A 19,235-nucleotide genomic window follows, 5' to 3' on the forward strand; every position below is an offset into this window, starting at 1 on the left:
AAAGACAGGCAAACCAACCTCCTTCTGAGTACTGCAGTATTTCAGTGCCCCACTCTTTCAAAAGCCTTCTGTTTGTTTGTTACTGATGTACAAAGAGAAGCTTCCTGAGTAACAGGAATATTTAATGGAAACCTTTCTCAGATGCACCGGCAGTTAGTCATTTCAGTGATCTAAGAGGGAATGTGAGGTGGTCTTCCCTTTTTGTTAGATCAGTCATCACTCATAAGCCTTCTTTTGGGACTCTGCTTTGGAAATCAGTCATGAATGTTCTATTCTTGCACAGTGATTACATGCAATAAGGCAAAATTTGCAAGGTTTTAAGGGTGGCCACTAATATTCAAAGAGATGAACATCTCCAATATAAATACTACAGATGGACTGAAGTTAACAAGAATCTATGAAATGGCATGAGAATGTTGATGAAACAAGAAAATCGCCAGTAAAATGGCACCATAGGAAGGATACCACTATGATGAGATTATTTTAAACCACAGGAAGTTTCTCTCTTTCTCTCTAGCATACACATTCATTTCTTTCTTTTGATTTCTGGTTGTATTTTGGGTCATCCCTTATCTGATTCAAAAAAGGAAAGAGCAAGATTGTATTTAAACTATCCAGGCTTAAATTTGAAATTGTTTCAGTCCTTCATGGAGAGAGGAAATTCAAACTTCCTTTCGTAGTTAGATGAATGGGCTCAGCCCTGCCAGGATCATAGCACCGACTGAGAGTTGCTGAGCTCTCACAACTCACAGTGAAATCAGTGGGAATTGAGGGTACTCATCACCCCTGAGGATCTGATCATCACCTGCAAGGATTGGCACCTAAGATTGGTTATTTTTTGAAACTGGAAGTAAACTTACATGGAGCATGAACCCCCAGTTGTGACACTGGTATGGCAACTGTTGTGTCAACAGAGAGACATACACACCATAGATTCAGGGTTCACTAATCACAGGAACATTTTTTGAGTATAATGTTCACAGAGGACATGACTCCCTGTCTAGCTCATGGCCAGAAGGAAAGGTCTGTGTTGGTCCAGAACTACAGTGATGCACTCAGGTAGGTCACGGAATGGTCAGAACCTATAAGAGACATACACAACAGACTATTGCTACAGCAGCTCTTTTTGCTCACCACCTACAATTTTTAGTAGTAATACTTCTGACCAGATGATGTACAATGCATTGCCTTTTTGTGCCCAGTTTTTCAGTTTTAGTGAGAGAGGCCAGTGGCCTCGAACAGTTTTTTCTAACATGTTAACCTGCTCCATTGCTGATCAAACTGTGAGCAGGTTTTACACTCAATGGGGTGACATGTCTGGGCTTTGTTCTATGTGTACATCTTAGGTTCATGATGGGGGTTTCTGAAGCCGTTGTTTGTGAAGGATAATCATTTTTTCCTCCAAAGTCCTATCAAGTACTACAAAAATACATGATGCTTTTTTGAGGGCTTTATCTCACCAGAGCTGCATGATATATATTTTCTCCTGAGACTAATGGTTAAACACCATAAACCTTGATTATTTCTAAAGGCTCAGAGAGGCTCCATGATCTTGAGCCCCAGTTTAAGCTGATTGTCCATAGTGAGTTTCAGGCTTATCTTTTTTGTGTCTTATTGACTTGAGGAGTATTTAAGAGTGTTTGCATAAAATAAAAACTATAAATGCAAGAAAAGTGCCAATTATCAAATGTGAACCAGATTCTGGAGTAACAAAGCATTCACTTTTCATAATAGATTTGGCCCTGTTGTTCTTTAATTCATCCAGGGAGATGACGCTAATATGTTTTATATTTATTTTCCTGGTCAATATAATTTTAATCAGTTTTCTTACTAAACAACTGTTTTTCTCTTAGGGTTCTGATAATCGAGATAGAGCAAGATGCAAAGTGTGTACAGCTGAGGTAAGTCATCTGTAGCTCAACTGTTCTTTTCATGTTTTCAAAAAGTATTGGATTAATGGGTGAAATTAACAATTTATAACCCTTGTGTGAAAGGGATTGTAGTCTAAGTATTTGCCTTTGTGTGTACTGAATGTCTAAATATATGGTATATGTGTACTATACCAGTGATTCTTGAATATTTCCAGTCCATGCATCCATATTAAAAATGTAATTAACGTTGTGACTATCTCCCTCCATCCTTTCTCTGCCAAAGAACGAGTCTGCAGGTCTTTAACTGTTATCTCAACACACACGATATACTGCAATCTGATCTCTTTCCTCTGCTACAGTTCTTTGTATGAGACCCCCTACCTTTTGTGGATGTGCATGCTGCTGCTATCCACTCCAGTCTGCCTCCTTCTATCATAGACAAACAGCAGCGGTAGAAGTTCCATAAAGTAATATAGATGCTTTCGTATCACAGGGAATACATTTTCATTGAATGTTCAAGTCCAGCCCAATCCTCTGAGGGGCTTCCACTGAAATCAGTTGGATCAAGCATATCTTTGGGAAATGACACTGTTACAAGCCACTTGTAATTATATTAATTAACTCTTTCATATGTGTCACATAAACCATAGCTACCATTATCTTTTCCCCTCCCGCACATCATTCCCACCCCCATCCAATTCCTCACTTTCCCAGTTGTAATTATCTGTTCAGCCACATGCAGCCCTGTGTATTCAGAGCCCAGATGTCTGAGAGTCCTCTATCCCCGATTTCACTCAGGATCAAACAAGGCACTATTATGTATGGCAGTGTTTCCCAAACTTGGGACGCCACTTGTTCAGGGAAAGCCCCTGGCAGGCCGGGCTGGTTTGTTTACCGGCCGTGCCCACAGGTTCAGCCGATTGCAGCTCCCACTGGCCGCGGTTCTCCACTCCAGGCCAATGGGGGCTGTGGGAAGCAGCGGCCGATACGTCCCTCGGACCGCGCTGCTTCCCGCAACCCCCATTGGCCTGCAGCAGCGAACTGCGGCCAGTGGGAGCCGCAATTGGCCGAACCTGCGGACGCGGCAGGTAAACAAATTGGCCTGGCCCACCAGGGGCTTTCCCTGCACAAGCAGTGTCCCAAGTTTGCGAAACATTGATGTATGGCATAAGGAATATTGCATTGCATCCAGGATAGGGATGCATCAGGCTGCATGTATCCAAGTTGAAAACAATGAAGCCACTTTGAATACATAAATAGTATAGTGAGTTGTGGCAAGAGTAGAGGTAAATTGCCCATCATTTTAATCCTTCTAGAGTTTTGTTTCCATTTTAGCAATAGCATGACAAATCCATTACTTTTTTAAGCTTCACAGTAGCTGGACACTTGGGAATAAATGTGCTCCAGCTAGCACAAGAAGGTGAAAACTATATCTTCCTGCACCAGTGGTGGTTTTTGTGCCAAGGGGGCATTTATTCCAGGGGAAGAGTAGAAGGTATTTCACCTCCGCCTTCTCCAGTGATTTACACCATGGTGTGCGATAGGGGTTCCTCAAGTGCTGAATTCTCCAGGTGCCTTGATCTCTCCCTCAGAACATATGGGTTCAGTTTTGGGGCAGATTACGATTCCACCCAATGGACTAGTGTTGCAGTCCTTCAGCCTACTTACCTGCCATCTACTCTGCTTCTGCTGTATCTGATATTATGGTGATGAGGACAACATAAGTATCTAGAAAAAGTGGAGTTTTTGTTCCCCAGGAACTCTGTTATGGACCAGCCAGCTATAATTGATTAATTTGGACCTGGATTTCCATTCATACAGACTCAGTCATTTCTCAAATCTTCCTCTCATTCCCTCATCATTCTGCCGAGCAGATTATAGACTTCAATAAGGGCTCCATAAACCAACAGTTTTTAGATGAGCCCTTGTATAATGGAACTTGGAATCAGAAACCAGGTGCTGCATCTACATACCTCAAAGGAAAGAAGCTTATTGCTATTGTTCTTCATCCCCCCCCTCTCTTTTATAAATGGTAGTCCTGAGTGATACAGGCAATGGGAAGGAAGAAAGAAGTCTTAACATGCAGGGTCAGGGTAACTGCACTTAGGACTGGTTCAGAGCAATAAAAGATGTTGACAGCTAAAAACAAAAAATAGGAGCAAGGAAAGTACAATGCAAAAGTGGGGTAAGCCTGTGACTCCCCAGTAAAGTTCCAGGTGCCCTTTAGGGGGCAGGTTCCAGGCAACCCACAGTCAAAAAGCAGGTGGCTGAGATGTACACATGAAGGAGTTCTGATGATGCTAAATACAGGAAAAAAACAAAGTTCAAGTGGTTTCTGAAGCCATAACACCCTTGAAATGGATGTACAGACTTGAAGTTTTTTTGTGTTGTGTTCTATAAGCTTGAATAATATCACATTTTAACAGATTTTTTTTAAAAAATCATATACAAAATACTCATCTGCAGTGCACTTCTATTTTTATAAAATCAGCTTTTTGTAGATGATTTTTGCTGTTGCAATTTTGGCTCCAGATACTTATGAACAACTCAAAGTTTTGACGTCTGATGTCTCTGCCACTGAGCATCCATTTCATTCACATAATGCCAACCTACTGGATAAATGCTGTAAAATATTCAATAGCATTTTCCCTCACATTTTAAAAATATAAGTAATGGCCTCAGTATCATAGGTATGAAACGCAGCTTTCTGGTGCATCATATTTATTAAATCCCGTTACTTCACATTAACTGGCAGTAGACGTTTTGATATTCAGAAACCATCAAAGGCTCCTTTCCTGATTACATCGGGTGAAACAATCATTGTGACAGTTACAGGTAATGGTATTTGGAGGGCATGGCTCTAAGGGTTCATTCTTTTTTAGAATGTTTACCTCACCTGACATATCCATCTTGGGTGCCATTGTGATTATTCATCTGTATATTTAAATAAAATGGGGCTAAGAAATAAGATCATAAGAATGGCTATACTGGATCAGACCAATGATCCATCTAGCCCAGTATCCTGTTTTCCGACAGTGTCCAGTGCTTCAGAGGGAATTAACAGAACAGGGCAATTACTGAGTGATCCATTCCCTGTCATCCAGGCCCAGCTTCTGGCAGTCAGAGATTTAGGGACAACCAGAGGATGGGGTTTCATTACTGACCATCTCGGCTAATAGTTATTAATGGAACTATACTCCATGAGCTTATCCATTTTTTTTAACCCAGTTATACTTTGGCCTTCACAGCATCCCCTGGCAATGAGTTCCATAGGTTGACTATGTGTTGTGTGAAAAAGAACTTCCTTATGTTTGTTTTAAATCTGCTGCCTATTAATTTAATTGACAGATCCTGGTTCTTGTGTTATGTGAAGAGGTAAATAACACTTCCTTATTCATTTTCTCCACACCATTCATGATTGTGTAGCGCTCTATCAGCCCCCTAGTCTTCTTAATCTCTCCTTGTATGGAAGCTGTTCCATACCCCTGTATTTTCCCAATTCTAATATATCTTTTTTTGAGATGGGGTGATGTGATGGGGCAACCATCTCACACTGGCAGAGAAGGAGTTAATGGCCCTAGGGAGGTTGCGCAGGAAGCAGCCAATAGGAGAGAGGCTGCAAGGAATAGCCAATCAGATCCCAGCAGGTCCATAAAAAAGGGAACTGCAGAGCAGACTAGGTCACTTTCCGATGGGAGCCCAGGAAGTAAGGACTGCCTCCCTGGAGGGCTGAGAGAACTGTAAGCACTTTGGACAGAGCAGTGGCTGGCACCTGGGACTGATCAGCTGGGGCCCTGAGATAAGGGCAAAGAAGATGCTGGGGCATGGGGAAGTGGCCCAGAGAAATAGATTAGCATTGACTGAAGTTACAGAGGAACAGCAGGAGGCTGCTATTTACCAGGTTCCTGGGTTGAGGCCTGGAGTAGTGGGCAGGCCTAGGTCCCCCCCACTTGCCATTAGGGAAATGACTAGACTGTTAGACAGAGATATCTTCCTCCCTCCACGGAAGTGGAAAACACAGACGATGACCTAGCTGGAGGGCTGAGTCAAGAAGAGGATGCTGCGGTCCTGGGAACTGAGAGAGGAGCCATACACAGGAACAGAGACAGTGTGCCAGTGTGAAGACTGCAGGTGTGGGCATTTGCCTCGAACTAATCCCCAACATGAGCGGGAGGATGTGCCAGGCTGTTGATGAGGGCTGCACTCCATGACTGGTGACCAGAACAGCATGCAATATTCAAGTTGTGGATGTACCATGGATTTATATAGGGGCATTATGATGTTTTCTGTCTTATTATCTATCCCTTTCCTAATGGTTCCTAACATTTTGTTAGCTTTTTTGACTGCCATTGCACATTGAGCAGATGTTTTCAGAGAACTGCCCACTATGACACCACTCAAGAAAAAGATCTTGGAAACAGCTAATTTAGACCCCATTATTTTGTATGGGTGACTCTATTTTCCAATGTGCATTACTTTGCACTTATTAGCATTGAATTTCATTTGCCATTTTATTGCCCAGTCACCCAGTTTATGAGATCTCTTTGTAACTCTTTGCAGTCGGCATTGGACTTAACTAGCTTGATAATTTTGTGTTGTCTGCAAACTTTGGTACCTCAGTGTTTATCCCTTTCTCCAGATCATTTAAGAATATATTGAACAGCAGTGGTCCAGTACGGAGCCTTGGGGGACCCGGTTATTTACACTCTCCACTGTGAAAACTGTTTATTCCTACCCTTTGTTTCCTTTTATTTAACCAGTTACTGATTCATGAGAGGACCTTTCTTCTTACCTCCATAACTCCTTACTTTTCTTATGAGCCTTTGGTATGGGAACTTGTCAAAGGCTTTCTGAAAGTCCAAGTACACTATATTCACCGGATCACTTGTCCACATGTTTGTTGACCCCTCAAAGAATTCTAATTGATTAGTGATGCATGATTTCCCTTTAAAAAAGCCATGCTGATTCTTCCCCAACATATTGTGTTCATTTATGTGTCTGATCATTCTGCTCTTTGCTGTAGTTTCAACCAATTTGCCTGATACTGACGTTAGGCTTACCAGCTTGCGGTTGCCAGGATCACCTCTAGAGCCTTTTTAAAATAATTGGCATTATATTAGCTATCCTCCAGTCATCTAGTACAGAGGCTGATTTATGTGAGAGATTACATACCACAGTTAGTAGTTCTACAATTTCATATTTGAGTTCCTTTAACACGCTTGCTTGCATACTTTCTGGTCCCGGTGACATATTACTGTTTAATTTATCAGTTTGTTCTAAAACCTCCTTTATTGACAGCTCAATCTGGGACAGTTCTCCAGATTTGTCACCTAAAAAGAATGGCTCAGGTGTAGGAATCTCCCTCACATCCTCTGCAGTGAAGGTTGAGGCAAAGAATTTATTTAGCTTCTCTGCAATGGTCTTGTCTTCTTTGAGTGCTCCGTTAGCACCTCGATTGTCCAATAGCCCCACTGGGATACATCATTCTTTCCATATAAGAAATAGGGGAGAGTGAGAGTGAGAAATGGAAAATTCTGGGTTAAAGAAGGCTTGATGTTACCAGATAATTAAATTAAACTGCACAGCAGATAAAAACACACTATAAAATGGTATATCAGTGTATACATATTGTAGATGGATCTGGTGGCACCACCTATTAAGGTTGCCTGACATGTCCCATTGTAAGACCATTTACAGTTGCTTATTACTTTGACAGACTTTAACAATTTGGGCTGAAATTTTTCATGATGGGTAGATGATCTGATGAGGCAGTGTGTTACTAGTTAAGGAGACTGGTATTGGGACAAAGAGCCAAGGGTAGGTAAGAGGCAGGACTGAGACAGGGGCAGGTTGGAGAAGACAGGACTTTTTGGGCCAAGCTTGGTGGGGAATGGATAAAATGACAGGTGACCACTAGAGAACACTCCCTCTCAGAAGATGGAATAGAACCCAAGATTACTGAGTCTCACCATTCTTCTACTGTCAAAAGTATCTGCAAACCACTAGTAAAGTGTGTCTCATCCTTTTCTAGTGCCACATAGAGGATGGCAACCTACTACTGCTATCCGTTACTCCATTAGCTCAACTGGCAGAAGTCTATGCAGTGGATCTAAATGTTCCAACCTTGCTGATAATGTACCATATGGCCATCATTATAATGGCACATAATGGAATTTTTGTTTTCTCAGTTTATATTTTTAAAAACTTAGGAAATTACACTCCAAAACAACATTAAAATAACATTATTAAGACTGCAATGTTAAGCATTCAAAAGTTAGGAAATGCCAGATTTTAAGTTGCTTGTGTTTCTCTGGTGCAAATCACTGTAGTATGAGTGCTTCATAAATATTCATAAATTTATTTTTATAATACCCCTGTGAGATGAGGAGATCTGATCCCCATTTTACAGATGAGGAGCTGAAACACAGAGATAAAGGTCAAAAGTGCCCATTAACCTTGGGTACCAATTGGAGATGTCTGGGACCTGATTTTTTCACAGGACTGAGCACAGCTCCCATTTGCTCAGCACTTCTTCTGCAGGTCAGAACCCAACATCTCAAGTCATGTACCCAGAAAATGAGGAACACACAAGTAGTGACCACCTGTGAAAAGTATAAGTGACTCTCCAGCATCACAGGAACTCTGTTGCAGAGGTGGGATAGACTCCAGTTCTCTATTCAGAGTACTATTCAGCTGCTTTAACCTTTCTCTTCTTTCAATCCCCTACCTCTAACTTCAACAGCTTCCAATTTCTGCAACAAACAGAGCAGTGGTCCTACAGACATCAGTCTTCTTCACTACTCAAACCTGATATATCCCCCATGCCATGGTCCATCCTGTGCATTGAGTGAGGCAGGGGTGCTGTGGAATAAATAGTACATGATCGTGTAATTAAAAACAGTATCATAATGCATATATACAAGGGATACGAATTAAGGTTGCACATCTAACCTTAATCCTGGCATTTCTTAACTTTTAAGTGGTTGACTTTGAAACCTTAATGTTATTTTAATGTAGTTTTTGTTGTCTGTAATAGAGTAGTAAAGGGAGTTTTATAGACCAGATTGTGTCCTGTCCTAGCGTGGGTGAATGCGGGGAACTGAAGTGAAAAAGAAACCTTCCCCACACAATGGCCAGAAACTGCAGAAGCCTCATCATGTGCATATCACCACAGAGATGGAGGGAAGTAGACAGGGCCGTCTGTCTGATCCTTCTGCACCAGCCTGCAAAGCAGGCAGTGTTTTGGAATAGCAGACTATCTAACCCAAAAGGGGGTGGTGCAGCATGTACACTTGCATAAAATGCTGTGTGTGTATGTGTAGACAGACAGATATGACTTAATGACAATAACTGTTGCTTCCCACGATGACCAATTCTGTCTCATTGTTTCCTTGTGCTTTCCTGTCTTTCTGTCCATCTGTTATCTCATCTTATATTTGGATTGTAAACTCTTTGGGGCAGAGACTGTTGTTCTGTGCTTGTATACCACAATGGTACCCTGGTTCATGACTATAGCTCCCAGGTGTTATGGTAATACAAAGAACAAATCATAATAGTAATACGAAGAAAAATAGAAATTGTCACTAAAAACTGAATTTCAATATCTGTAGGAAACAGGCCTTTCTTAAATATTAACTGAACTATTAGTTACATAGATTATGGTCTTCTGTAAGCCTCAGAGTTGGTAATAACTATGACAGTTTGTAGTGTGTATTACCCAACTAGAATGCAAGAGAGGAATGCAGTTTGTTCACTAACTTTGTTTCTTTTAAGTGAATTTAATGTTTTTGTATTTTGCAATTTACTAAAGTGCTAATAGTTTATTAAAACAGAACATTAAATTGACCTATATACCTATGTCACAGAGCTGTTGTGAAGATTAATAATTAGATAATGTTTGTAAAGCACTTTTTATAAGTGAAAAGTGCTATAAAGTGCTTAGTATTATTATTACAGCATGATAGAGATCACAAAACACAAGTGAATTAGCTCTAGGTTTAAGCCTTATAAGGCGAAGCATACCAGGGGCAAAATAACATTGCAGTTATTTTTCTAACATCCAGCACTTCATTAAGTACCACACAGGGTTATATAACTCTGTGAGATTCTAACTTTGTAAAGCTTAGAATCATAGCAGGAAAGTTCTCACGGGTTTTGCAGGCAAGATTTGTATGTATGGCCTTTAAGGTCACTCAGAGTTCCTCCAGCTATTAGGAGCTAACCCCTCCAGTTGCATGTGAGGATGCTGCTGCCTGCTTTGGCTCTCCCAAAGCGAACTCCTCTAACAGGGCTGCTGCTGTCCAGGCCAGCTTGCAAGCACTACTAAATGCAATGTGCCAGATCCTCAGCTGCTGGAAATCAGCATAGCTCCACTGGGCTTAATACAGTTATGCTGACTTCCACCTGCTGAGTATTTGGGCTCTATTGCAATTTAAAGCTCTAGCCGAGCTTTCTTACACAAAATCCTTTCCACCAAAACAGTCTCTATTAAATCCTCAAATTCTTACTGTGGGTGGAAAAATAGGAACCTCCCCACTGAATCTGTCACTCCTCCCTTGGACTGAACTCAAATCTTTTTCAGAGCTTGAGAAAATTCTGTTAACGCCTCCCTCCCTTCTTGTTCCTCCTCCTTCACTATCTGTAGCTGGCAATCTACTACCACAGTCCTGGGTTTCTTGATAGTGCAGACCCAGAGGACAGGTTGTTCTCTTGAGTCCAGTTCTGCTGAGGACATGCACACTATTGTCTTCTGCACCACCCCACGAAAAGTCCAGAGGCACAAAATCCAAAGTAGCCTCAGTGGCCCAGTCCGGTTACTCGCTGTTTTAGGGAGAAGGGCAATGGAGTCATCACTCCCAAGAAGAACATTGTTGAGGGTGAAGAGGGGATGTGCATGTGTCACAGCCATCTAATCAAGAAGCATGATATAGGTGTGTGTATGTTGGATGGGAGTGGAGCCTCCTTTCCAAAAAGAGTGAGAAGTCAGAGCACCATTCCCAAGGTTAGTGCTGCAGGGGCTGAACTTCTTCCCACAGAAGTTTGGGTGGAGTCTAGACCTGCTAAGCCTCCCTGGAAATGTGCTTCTGCTGCTGCAGGTTAGGAAGGGGAATGCCCTCCCCTCCACAACAGGGACAGATTATGTTAAGAGGTCCTCAAAATATTTTCTGTTCTCATAAGTTCAAGATAAGCATCTGAACCAAACCAATCTTCCAGATGTTTGGAGATTTAGCCATCACTAGCTCTACACTGCTATGTCTCTTCCCTCTGGATTTCTCCATTTTCAGGCTGTTTGACTTTTCCGCTCTTCCAGGAGCAATTAGTATTAGGTCTGTCTCAGCTGGAGGTTCCTTGTATGGAAGCTTCCTCTCTGCAGAGCAGTAACAACTCTTTTACCATTGTCTGGGCTGGCTTTGAGGCATGCCCTTCTCTCTCTTTCCTCCGCCACCAAAATAAAAATAAAAAGCAGCAGTCACTGCTGCATTAAAGAAACAATTTACACACATACACACCATTTAAAAAAAAAGAAAACATTTACCATAGTATTGTGTGCCTGCTCGAAATATGGGAAATAACATGGTAATTTTAGAACAACACAGTATTTTTATTTCCTTTTTAAAGGGGGATGTGTGTGTGTGTGTGTGTGTGTGTGTGTGTGTGTGTGTGTGTGTGAGAGAGATTTGCCTAATAGGTGTGAAGGTGTCAGATCTCACAAGTCAAACAGACTGATTTGTAGTAAGCATTGGAGAGGAACCAGTGACGAGGTGCAGATGGATGCCCTGATTGTCGGAGCCCTGGGCGCTTGGGCCTCCTGCAATGATTGTGTGCTGCGGACCTGTGGGATCGGTCGACAGTACGCACGGCTCATGCGACGCCTCATGGTCTCGGACACAATCCGATGGTCCAGGGACATCTACGTCGAACACATCACCGGCCACCGACAGTACCAGGAGGTGTGAGATGGTACAACATCATGCATCAACCATGGGAAAGGGATTGAGAGACTTTTTTTTTCATTGGACCATATGAACTGGAACCATAAACTCTCTGAACATTAAATCCCACCAAATGAGGGTAGATCCATCCTCATCATCGTATCCACTCATTATACTCCACACCTGAACATAGCCATTATATGGTCAACATATGCCCCCTTATCTCAATGTCTGTACTTTGACCCATTAAACTTTTACCCTCAATCGGGGAGATTGCAGATTATGTATTCCTTACGCCACCCGCTCCTAAACTGAATTTCGCACCCCTTGATAATCTGTACCTTATTCCCTGATAAGCAGAAACTTCTATGCCTAAACTCTGTACCATTTTCTTTTTATTTCTACGCTGTTACCAACGATACAGGGAGATGAATGTGAAAAATTCTAGAATCTAAATTTAGGTAAATAAATTAACTGATTTTCATGGTAGCTTTCTGTTAAATGTTCCCATTTTGTGTGCTGGGCCAGCTAGATGGAGAGAACTTCAGGGTCTCCATGTGTAGATAAGCAGGTGAAAAAAGCCTATGGAGAAGAAATAAGCTCCACCTAACCAAACTGGAACCAGGTGAGACAGAAAACTGACACACATTTTGGGGGATTACTTATAACAGAACCAGGGGAAAGCTGACAGGTGCTGGGGATCCCTCAGGTTATATGAAGACATCTGCTAGGGATGTCAGTAATGCAAAGGTAAGTCTTTATCCAGTAGTAAATTATAGGACAGAAATTATAGCCGAATGGGAGGAGGACAGGTCACAGAGGCATATTTCAGGAAAGTAACAGTGTCAGAGAAAGGAATTAAACATAGGCATGCAGCCAAAAATAAAATTATATAAATTTCTGTCTACCAATGAGAGAACCTTAAAAAGAAAAAATAGGTGAACTAGAATGCCTGGCAATGGAAGATGAGCAGTCTTGACATAATATGCATAACTGAAACATGGTGGAATGAATGGAACATTGTAATACATGGTTATAACCTAGGACAGAGCGGATGAATCAGTGGAGTACTATAATACCAGCCTATAAATTATGCAGAATAAGGATAAGGGATTAGTGCTGCATCTAAAGATTTCATAGAATCTAACAGGCGAACATTTCTGAGTGGAGAGAGCCATTCCGTAGTTTTGCTACAACTTATGTTTTCATTCCTTTAGTATTGTGGTCTTAAATACATGTCAAGCTTGCACAGAGCTTTGGATGAGTGCCCCTTGGTCTGGAGTTATTTTTAAACAAAAATAAATAACAGCATCCCAAGACATAAGTGTACAAAAATATAGTGATAGATTATACTATATGTCTCCTGGTCAAGAAAATGATATTGAGGGCCTGATTCTCATTTACACTAAGGTCCCCTTCCACTGCTTTGGCATTACACATATCTATTGCCAGAATATAAAAGGGTATTGGTGTAAATGAGAATCAGGCCCTGAATGTGCTGCTGTGAGGGAGATCAAAGGGATACCTGAGTCTAATAAAGCTGTAATGGGTTTCATTGGTTATATGTCACATCAGGGCAAGGTTTAGAGAAGCAATTTCTTGACACTCAAATTATTGTTTCTTGGACCAGCTAATTCTAGAACACACAAGAGGAAAGTATTCTCATTTTAGTCCTAAATTACACACAGGCATTGGTTCAAGAGTAAATACAGTCAGCAATAGCGGCCACAATATAATTAAGTTCCATGTCTTCAGGGGAGAGATTGTATAAAAACTATGCCACTTAAGAATTCCCTAACACTGGAGGAATCTACCACCAGCTGGTTTAAGCCAGTTATAGGTTTGATTGTGCCATTTGAGTGGTGTTAAGCAGATTTAAGAGGCTGAAAAATCTGTCCCACTGTCTTCAGTTTCAGTAGCATTATAATTTAAAAAAAAAAAAGATAACAGAAATAAAAGTAGTCCAAAGGACAACAAAAATGAGTAATGGAAAGATTTCCATATGAGGAGAGAATGGAAAGATTTAGACTGCTTAGATCAAAGTGGAAAAAGGTATATGCAGCATGATGATGAATTACATTGAGAAGATAATTTAGGAAGGGACATTTAATGAAACTGACAGGCAACAAATTTAAAATGCATAAAATGCAATACTTGTTTATGCAACACATAGAACTCATGACCACAAGACATCATGGAAGCCAAGAGCACAGGATTCAGAAAAAGGTAAGACATTTGAATGGATAATGAGAGACTCCATAGATACTCTGGATAGGATAAAAAAGAAAATAAATTGGGGATATTAACCCTCATGTCTTTGGGCATGAGCCAGGCACTAAAGCCTAGGTCCTCAAAGGTATTTAGTGTCCTAACTTCCATGGAATTTAATGGGCATTAATGCATATGTATCTTTGAGGATCTGGGATTAACTGGTGCGGTTTTCAAGAAACTTCACTTATAAAATTGGTTGTTCCATAAACTTCCATTATGAAGTTTTTGCACCTTCCTCTGGAGCAGTTGATACTGGCCAGATCTGACCCAGTGTGGCAATTCCTGTGTTCTGTTGTGTGTATGGCTGCCATGGGGACAAGAGGAGATGTGTCAAGAGTGCACTGCTCTTCAGTGCTCCTGAGCCGGCAGAATGGACCCTAAAATTGCATAAATTAAAGTAGACCTGTGACTGTTCTAACTTGCATGAGGGGCTGGTTCAGCTCCCAGCCACACCCAGGGTTGGGGAGGCAGAAAGGTCTGTTACAACCACCTTTGCTTCCCTTCTCCTTCATCTGTGCCAAATGTGTGCTCAGGGCAGCTGATGACTGAGTCCTAGATTCCTGCCATCCTATCACATTTTCTGTCTCCATCTTCTCCTTAGAAGCTTTTAAACTGGAAAGCACATGGCACAATACACATCCTCCAAATCAAAGCAAGAAGCTTGCCATTTAAAATGTAAAGAATTTTTTTTAGTGTTGCTTAACCCTCTGACTGCTGTAGACATCTCTAAGTATTGCCCTGCTGTATGTATTTGTCTGGCAAATTGGAGAAGCAGCAGTGTTTGTATGATGTAGAAAAGGACCCTCAAGGGGTCACAAGGCTATTAATGGGGGTTCACGAGCTGTGAGCCTATACCCCAAACCCCACTTTGCCTCCAGCATTTATAATGGTGTTAAATATATAAAAATGTATTTTAATTTATAAGGGGGGGGTTGCACTAAGAGGCTTGCTATGTGAAAGGAGTCACCAGTAAAATAGTTTGAGAACCACTGAGCTACACTGCATTCATTATCCATATGATAGAGAAGAAGAAGCTGCTTCTGCAAAGCCTTCTTTTCATACTTTGTATCGCTAAAAGTAGCCAATTAATTAGATTCCATGGTTATGGCTATTGTAATTTGTGCTTATTTGAAGTGCACAGATAATAATCAATTGTACACTCTTGACTACACTATTAATAATTTTAATACCCACATTTTGTTTACATTTTGCATTATAATGAACACTTAGCCATTGTGCTTTTTAACATGGAATTCAGTGAATACTATCTCCATGTAATGCCCTTGCCATTTCATTCTGCAGTATTAAGTGTTGTTTTTCTAGCAAGGTCTTGAAATGTGGGGCATTATGTATGAGTTATGCTAATTTGTTAGGGCAATGAATACATTAATTTCATTAGTAAATGGCCTCAAAGCAATAATTACCAGTGTAGGTGTGTCAGAAACGATCATGTTCAGTTTTGCCAGTTAATTATTAAGATTTTGTTCTGAGGGACCCAGATTTGACATCCAGCTTCAATTTAGCCATAAATAAAACTCTGAAGTATGTAGGGATGAAGAAATCAAGCCAAGAAATCGTTTTGCTCTTACACATTACTACTTTTGTGCAATTCTGACTGCCAATAAGATGCCAAAATAATAATGAAAATAGAAATTGCACTTTGTCATTCCTCTCATCTCATCTTACGTTACAGTATGCTGAATTATTCAAGGTAGTATTGCTTGCTAGTGTGGTATTACACTTGAAATGGCTAAGTTTATTGTTAAAGTTGATTTTTTTTAATGGCGTTTACTTCTAATGCCTTAATTGGGTTTCTAAGTTATATATTTCCACTTCTTGAATCTTGTAGGGCTAACACCACAAAAAAGACTAATGGTGGCATCTGTGCACCTGGATTAGTTTCTGTAAGTGTGACTTTTTTTTAATTAAAGCAGACCTAATGGGGCCATCTAGTAAATCTGTTCACTAATAATATGCTTTTAGGCATCTTATAACTGAATTATTTCCCCGAAAATTTTGGAAGCCTCCTGTATTCTGGTGGTATGCATTTCTTGATTTATTAAAATGACAGAAATAATTGTTCTCCAACTTTTTATTTTGTGGACCACTTGATAAGAGAACCCCTCTCATTGCCCATCAGTCCTCGTCACAACATCCAGTCGCCTACTCCTTGCGCCACAAAATATTTCACTGTAAAGACCACTGTAGAATAATGCTGTGAAGATAGAACTGACCAGCTGATGGGTCGGGCTCACCATTAGATCAGTCTAATAAGTGAGCACAGTACACAGAAGTCATCTACTACAGGACAGGGCCAACAAATAAAGTAACAGAACGCCACTAGCCGTCACGTTCAGCCCCCAACTAAAACCTCTCCACCGCATCACCAAGGATCTACAACCTATCCTGAAGGACAATCCCTCACTCTTACAGATCTTGGGAGACAGGCCAGTCCTCGCTTACAGACAGCCCCCAACCCGAAGCAAATACTCACCACGTGCCACACAACAAAAACACTAACCCAGGAACCTATCCTTGCAACAAAGCCCGTTGTCAACTCTGTCCACATATCTATTCAAGGGACACCATCATAGTACCTAATGACATCAGCCACACTATCAGAGGCTCGTTCACCTGCACATCTACAAATGTGATATGTGTCAGCAATGCCCCTCTGCCATGTACATTGGTCAAACTGGACAATCTCTACATAAAAGAATAAATGGACACAAATCAGACGTCAAGAATTATAACATTCAAAAACCAGTCAGACCTAAAAGTTTCAATTATTCAACAAAAAAACTTCAAAAACAGACTCCAATGAGAAACAGCAGAACTGGAATTAATCTGCAAACTGGACACCATTAAATTAGGCTTGAATAAATACTGGGACTCATTACACTAACTAGTTTCAGAGTAGCAGCCGTATTAGTCTGTATTTGCAAAAAGAAAAGGAGTACTTGTGGCACCTTAGAGACTAACAAATTTATTTGAGCATAAACTTTTGTGAGTTACAGCTCACTTCATCTAATGCTAAGGTGCCACAAGTACTCCTTTTCTTATTACACTAACTAAAAAGTATTTCCCCATGCTAATTTTCCCCCTACTGTTATTGACACCTTCTTGTCAACTGTTTGAAATGGGCCATCCAACTCACTACAAAAGTTTTTTTTCTCCCTGCTGATAGTAGCCGACCTTAATTGATTGGTCTCGTTAGAGCTGGTATGGCAACCCCCCATTTTTTCATGTTCTCTGCTTATATATATATATATATATATATATGTACACACCTTCCTACTGCATTTTGCACTACATGCATCTGATGAAGTGGGCTTTAGCCCATGAAAGCTTATGCTCAAATAAATTTGTTAGTCTCTAAGGTGCAATAAGTACTACTCGTTCTTTCTGCTGATACAGACTAACACGGCTACCACTCTGCAACCAGTAAAAGTTTTGTTATCTGGCATGTTGTGGGAATGGGGGGTGCCGGTTAGTCAAATATTCTGATTAACTAAGAGTTGGGTGAGGGAGGGGACTCACGACTGGGGGTGTGGGAGAGGGTGCAGAGCACAAGCTCTAGGGGGGGTTTGGGTATGGGAGGGGGCTCGGGGCAAGGCGTTGGGCCACGGGAGGGGTTTCAGGTGCCATATCCAGGTGGCACTCACCTTGGGCAGCTCCGTACTAACAGCAATATGTCCCTGCTGCTCCTAGGTGGAAGCGTAGCTAGGAAGTTCTGCATGCTGTCTCTGCCCGCACGCACCGCCCCCACAGCTCCCATTGCCCAAAGTTCCCGGCCAAAGGGAGCTTCAGAGACAGTGCTCAGGATGGGGTTGGGGCAGCGCACAGAGCCTCCGGGGCCGTTCCTCTGCCTAGGACAACAGAGACATGTCGCTGCTTGCGGGGAGCCATATTAAGCCAGGTAGGGAGCCTGCCGGCCCCGCGCCAAGCAGACTATAAACCAGACTTTCAATGAGGATCAGAAATGCCAGTTTATATAGCTTTCCAGTTGGTGAAGTGCCAGATATCACAGCTTTTAGTGTACTCTGCATAGCTTACCCTGCAGGACCCTGTTTCATAATTTCAAGCAGGATCAATGTGCCCTGCATCTTGATATTGCATCCAGCTTCTTGTATTTACAGAATGATTGGATTTCTAATTATTGCTTCACATTTTTGCACAATAGCTTCCATTGGCCTAGCTGGTTTGGAGTAACTGTTTATTCTGGGGCACATGTAACATTCAGATGCAGCTGATCACACGATGAAGTCTGGCACAGGCATCTGGGCAGCCTGATCATATTTCTTATTCTCTCTGGCTCCGATCCTGTGAAGAGCAGAAGACCCTCCTGCACGGGTGCTGAGCAATTTCATCTCCCATTGATTTCATTGAGAGTTGAGGACTCAGCACCTGGCAGAACTGGACTTCTCTCTGGGCAGGTAGAGGTAAACAAATAACCTTTAGCCCTGCCTTATCCTTTAGAACTGCAGTCTTTCTCCCCCCCTTTTTTTTGGTGTGATCTCTTTAATATTAAAAAAATAAAAGTAAACCAAACTAATAGCGCAAGTCAGAAGGTCGTCCATATGTTATAATATGTGCAGGCTCAAGCATACAAGTTTTCTGTTGCAGTTTCTGGACTCCTTGTGAAAACAACATGTATTCTGGACATTTTTTTTTCTGCTACAATATTTGGGTCTTAGATGCTAAGGTAATAAGATTCCTTAAATATCTCCAATTGTGACTTGTTCCCCAGTTACCCACCTAGAGGAAAAAATAGACCTTCTTTGTATTTATCCAGCAATGAAAATGGAATGTATTGACAGGCAGTGTTTAGGCAAAACTAGAGTGGCACAGATCTAACAGAGTAATTTAAAATACACGACAGGAAATTTGGAATATACAGTAAAAAGTAGACAAAAGTTCCCTCTTACATTTTAAAGCTGGAAGGATAAGTCCAGTGGGAAATGAGAGGGTTTTTGTAAAGTATCAGAATATTTTTTGATGATCAATTCCAAACATTTAAGTTTTCCAATGAATCTGTTTATCAGCTAGTTAGTTGGTTTCCCTGCATATTCTTATTCTTGTCATTCCAGGATGAAATTTACACTTTCTAAGCTTTAACTTAATATTTATGGCAACTTTAATAAAAGTTTAGTAATGTCAA

At 41.2% G+C, this 19,235-nt stretch overlaps 1 protein-coding gene across 6 annotated transcripts in view; it reads left to right on the top strand.

The window, feature by feature from the left end:
- Nucleotides 1-19,235, top strand: part of LOC119859674 — a 200,533-nt gene that overhangs the window by 37,209 nt on the left and 144,089 nt on the right. For all 6 annotated transcript variants that reach the window (XM_038412045.2, XM_038412048.2, XM_043520192.1 and 3 more), the window contains one exon: nucleotides 1,854-1,901. In XM_038412045.2, coding sequence (XP_038267973.1) covers nucleotides 1,854-1,901 — 48 coding nt within the window. The remainder of the gene's footprint in view (nucleotides 1-1,853; nucleotides 1,902-19,235) is intronic.

Source organism: Dermochelys coriacea, chromosome 8 (genome assembly GCF_009764565.3).
Source record: "Dermochelys coriacea isolate rDerCor1 chromosome 8, rDerCor1.pri.v4, whole genome shotgun sequence".
In the NCBI taxonomy this organism is placed as follows: Eukaryota; Metazoa; Chordata; order Testudines; family Dermochelyidae; genus Dermochelys; species Dermochelys coriacea.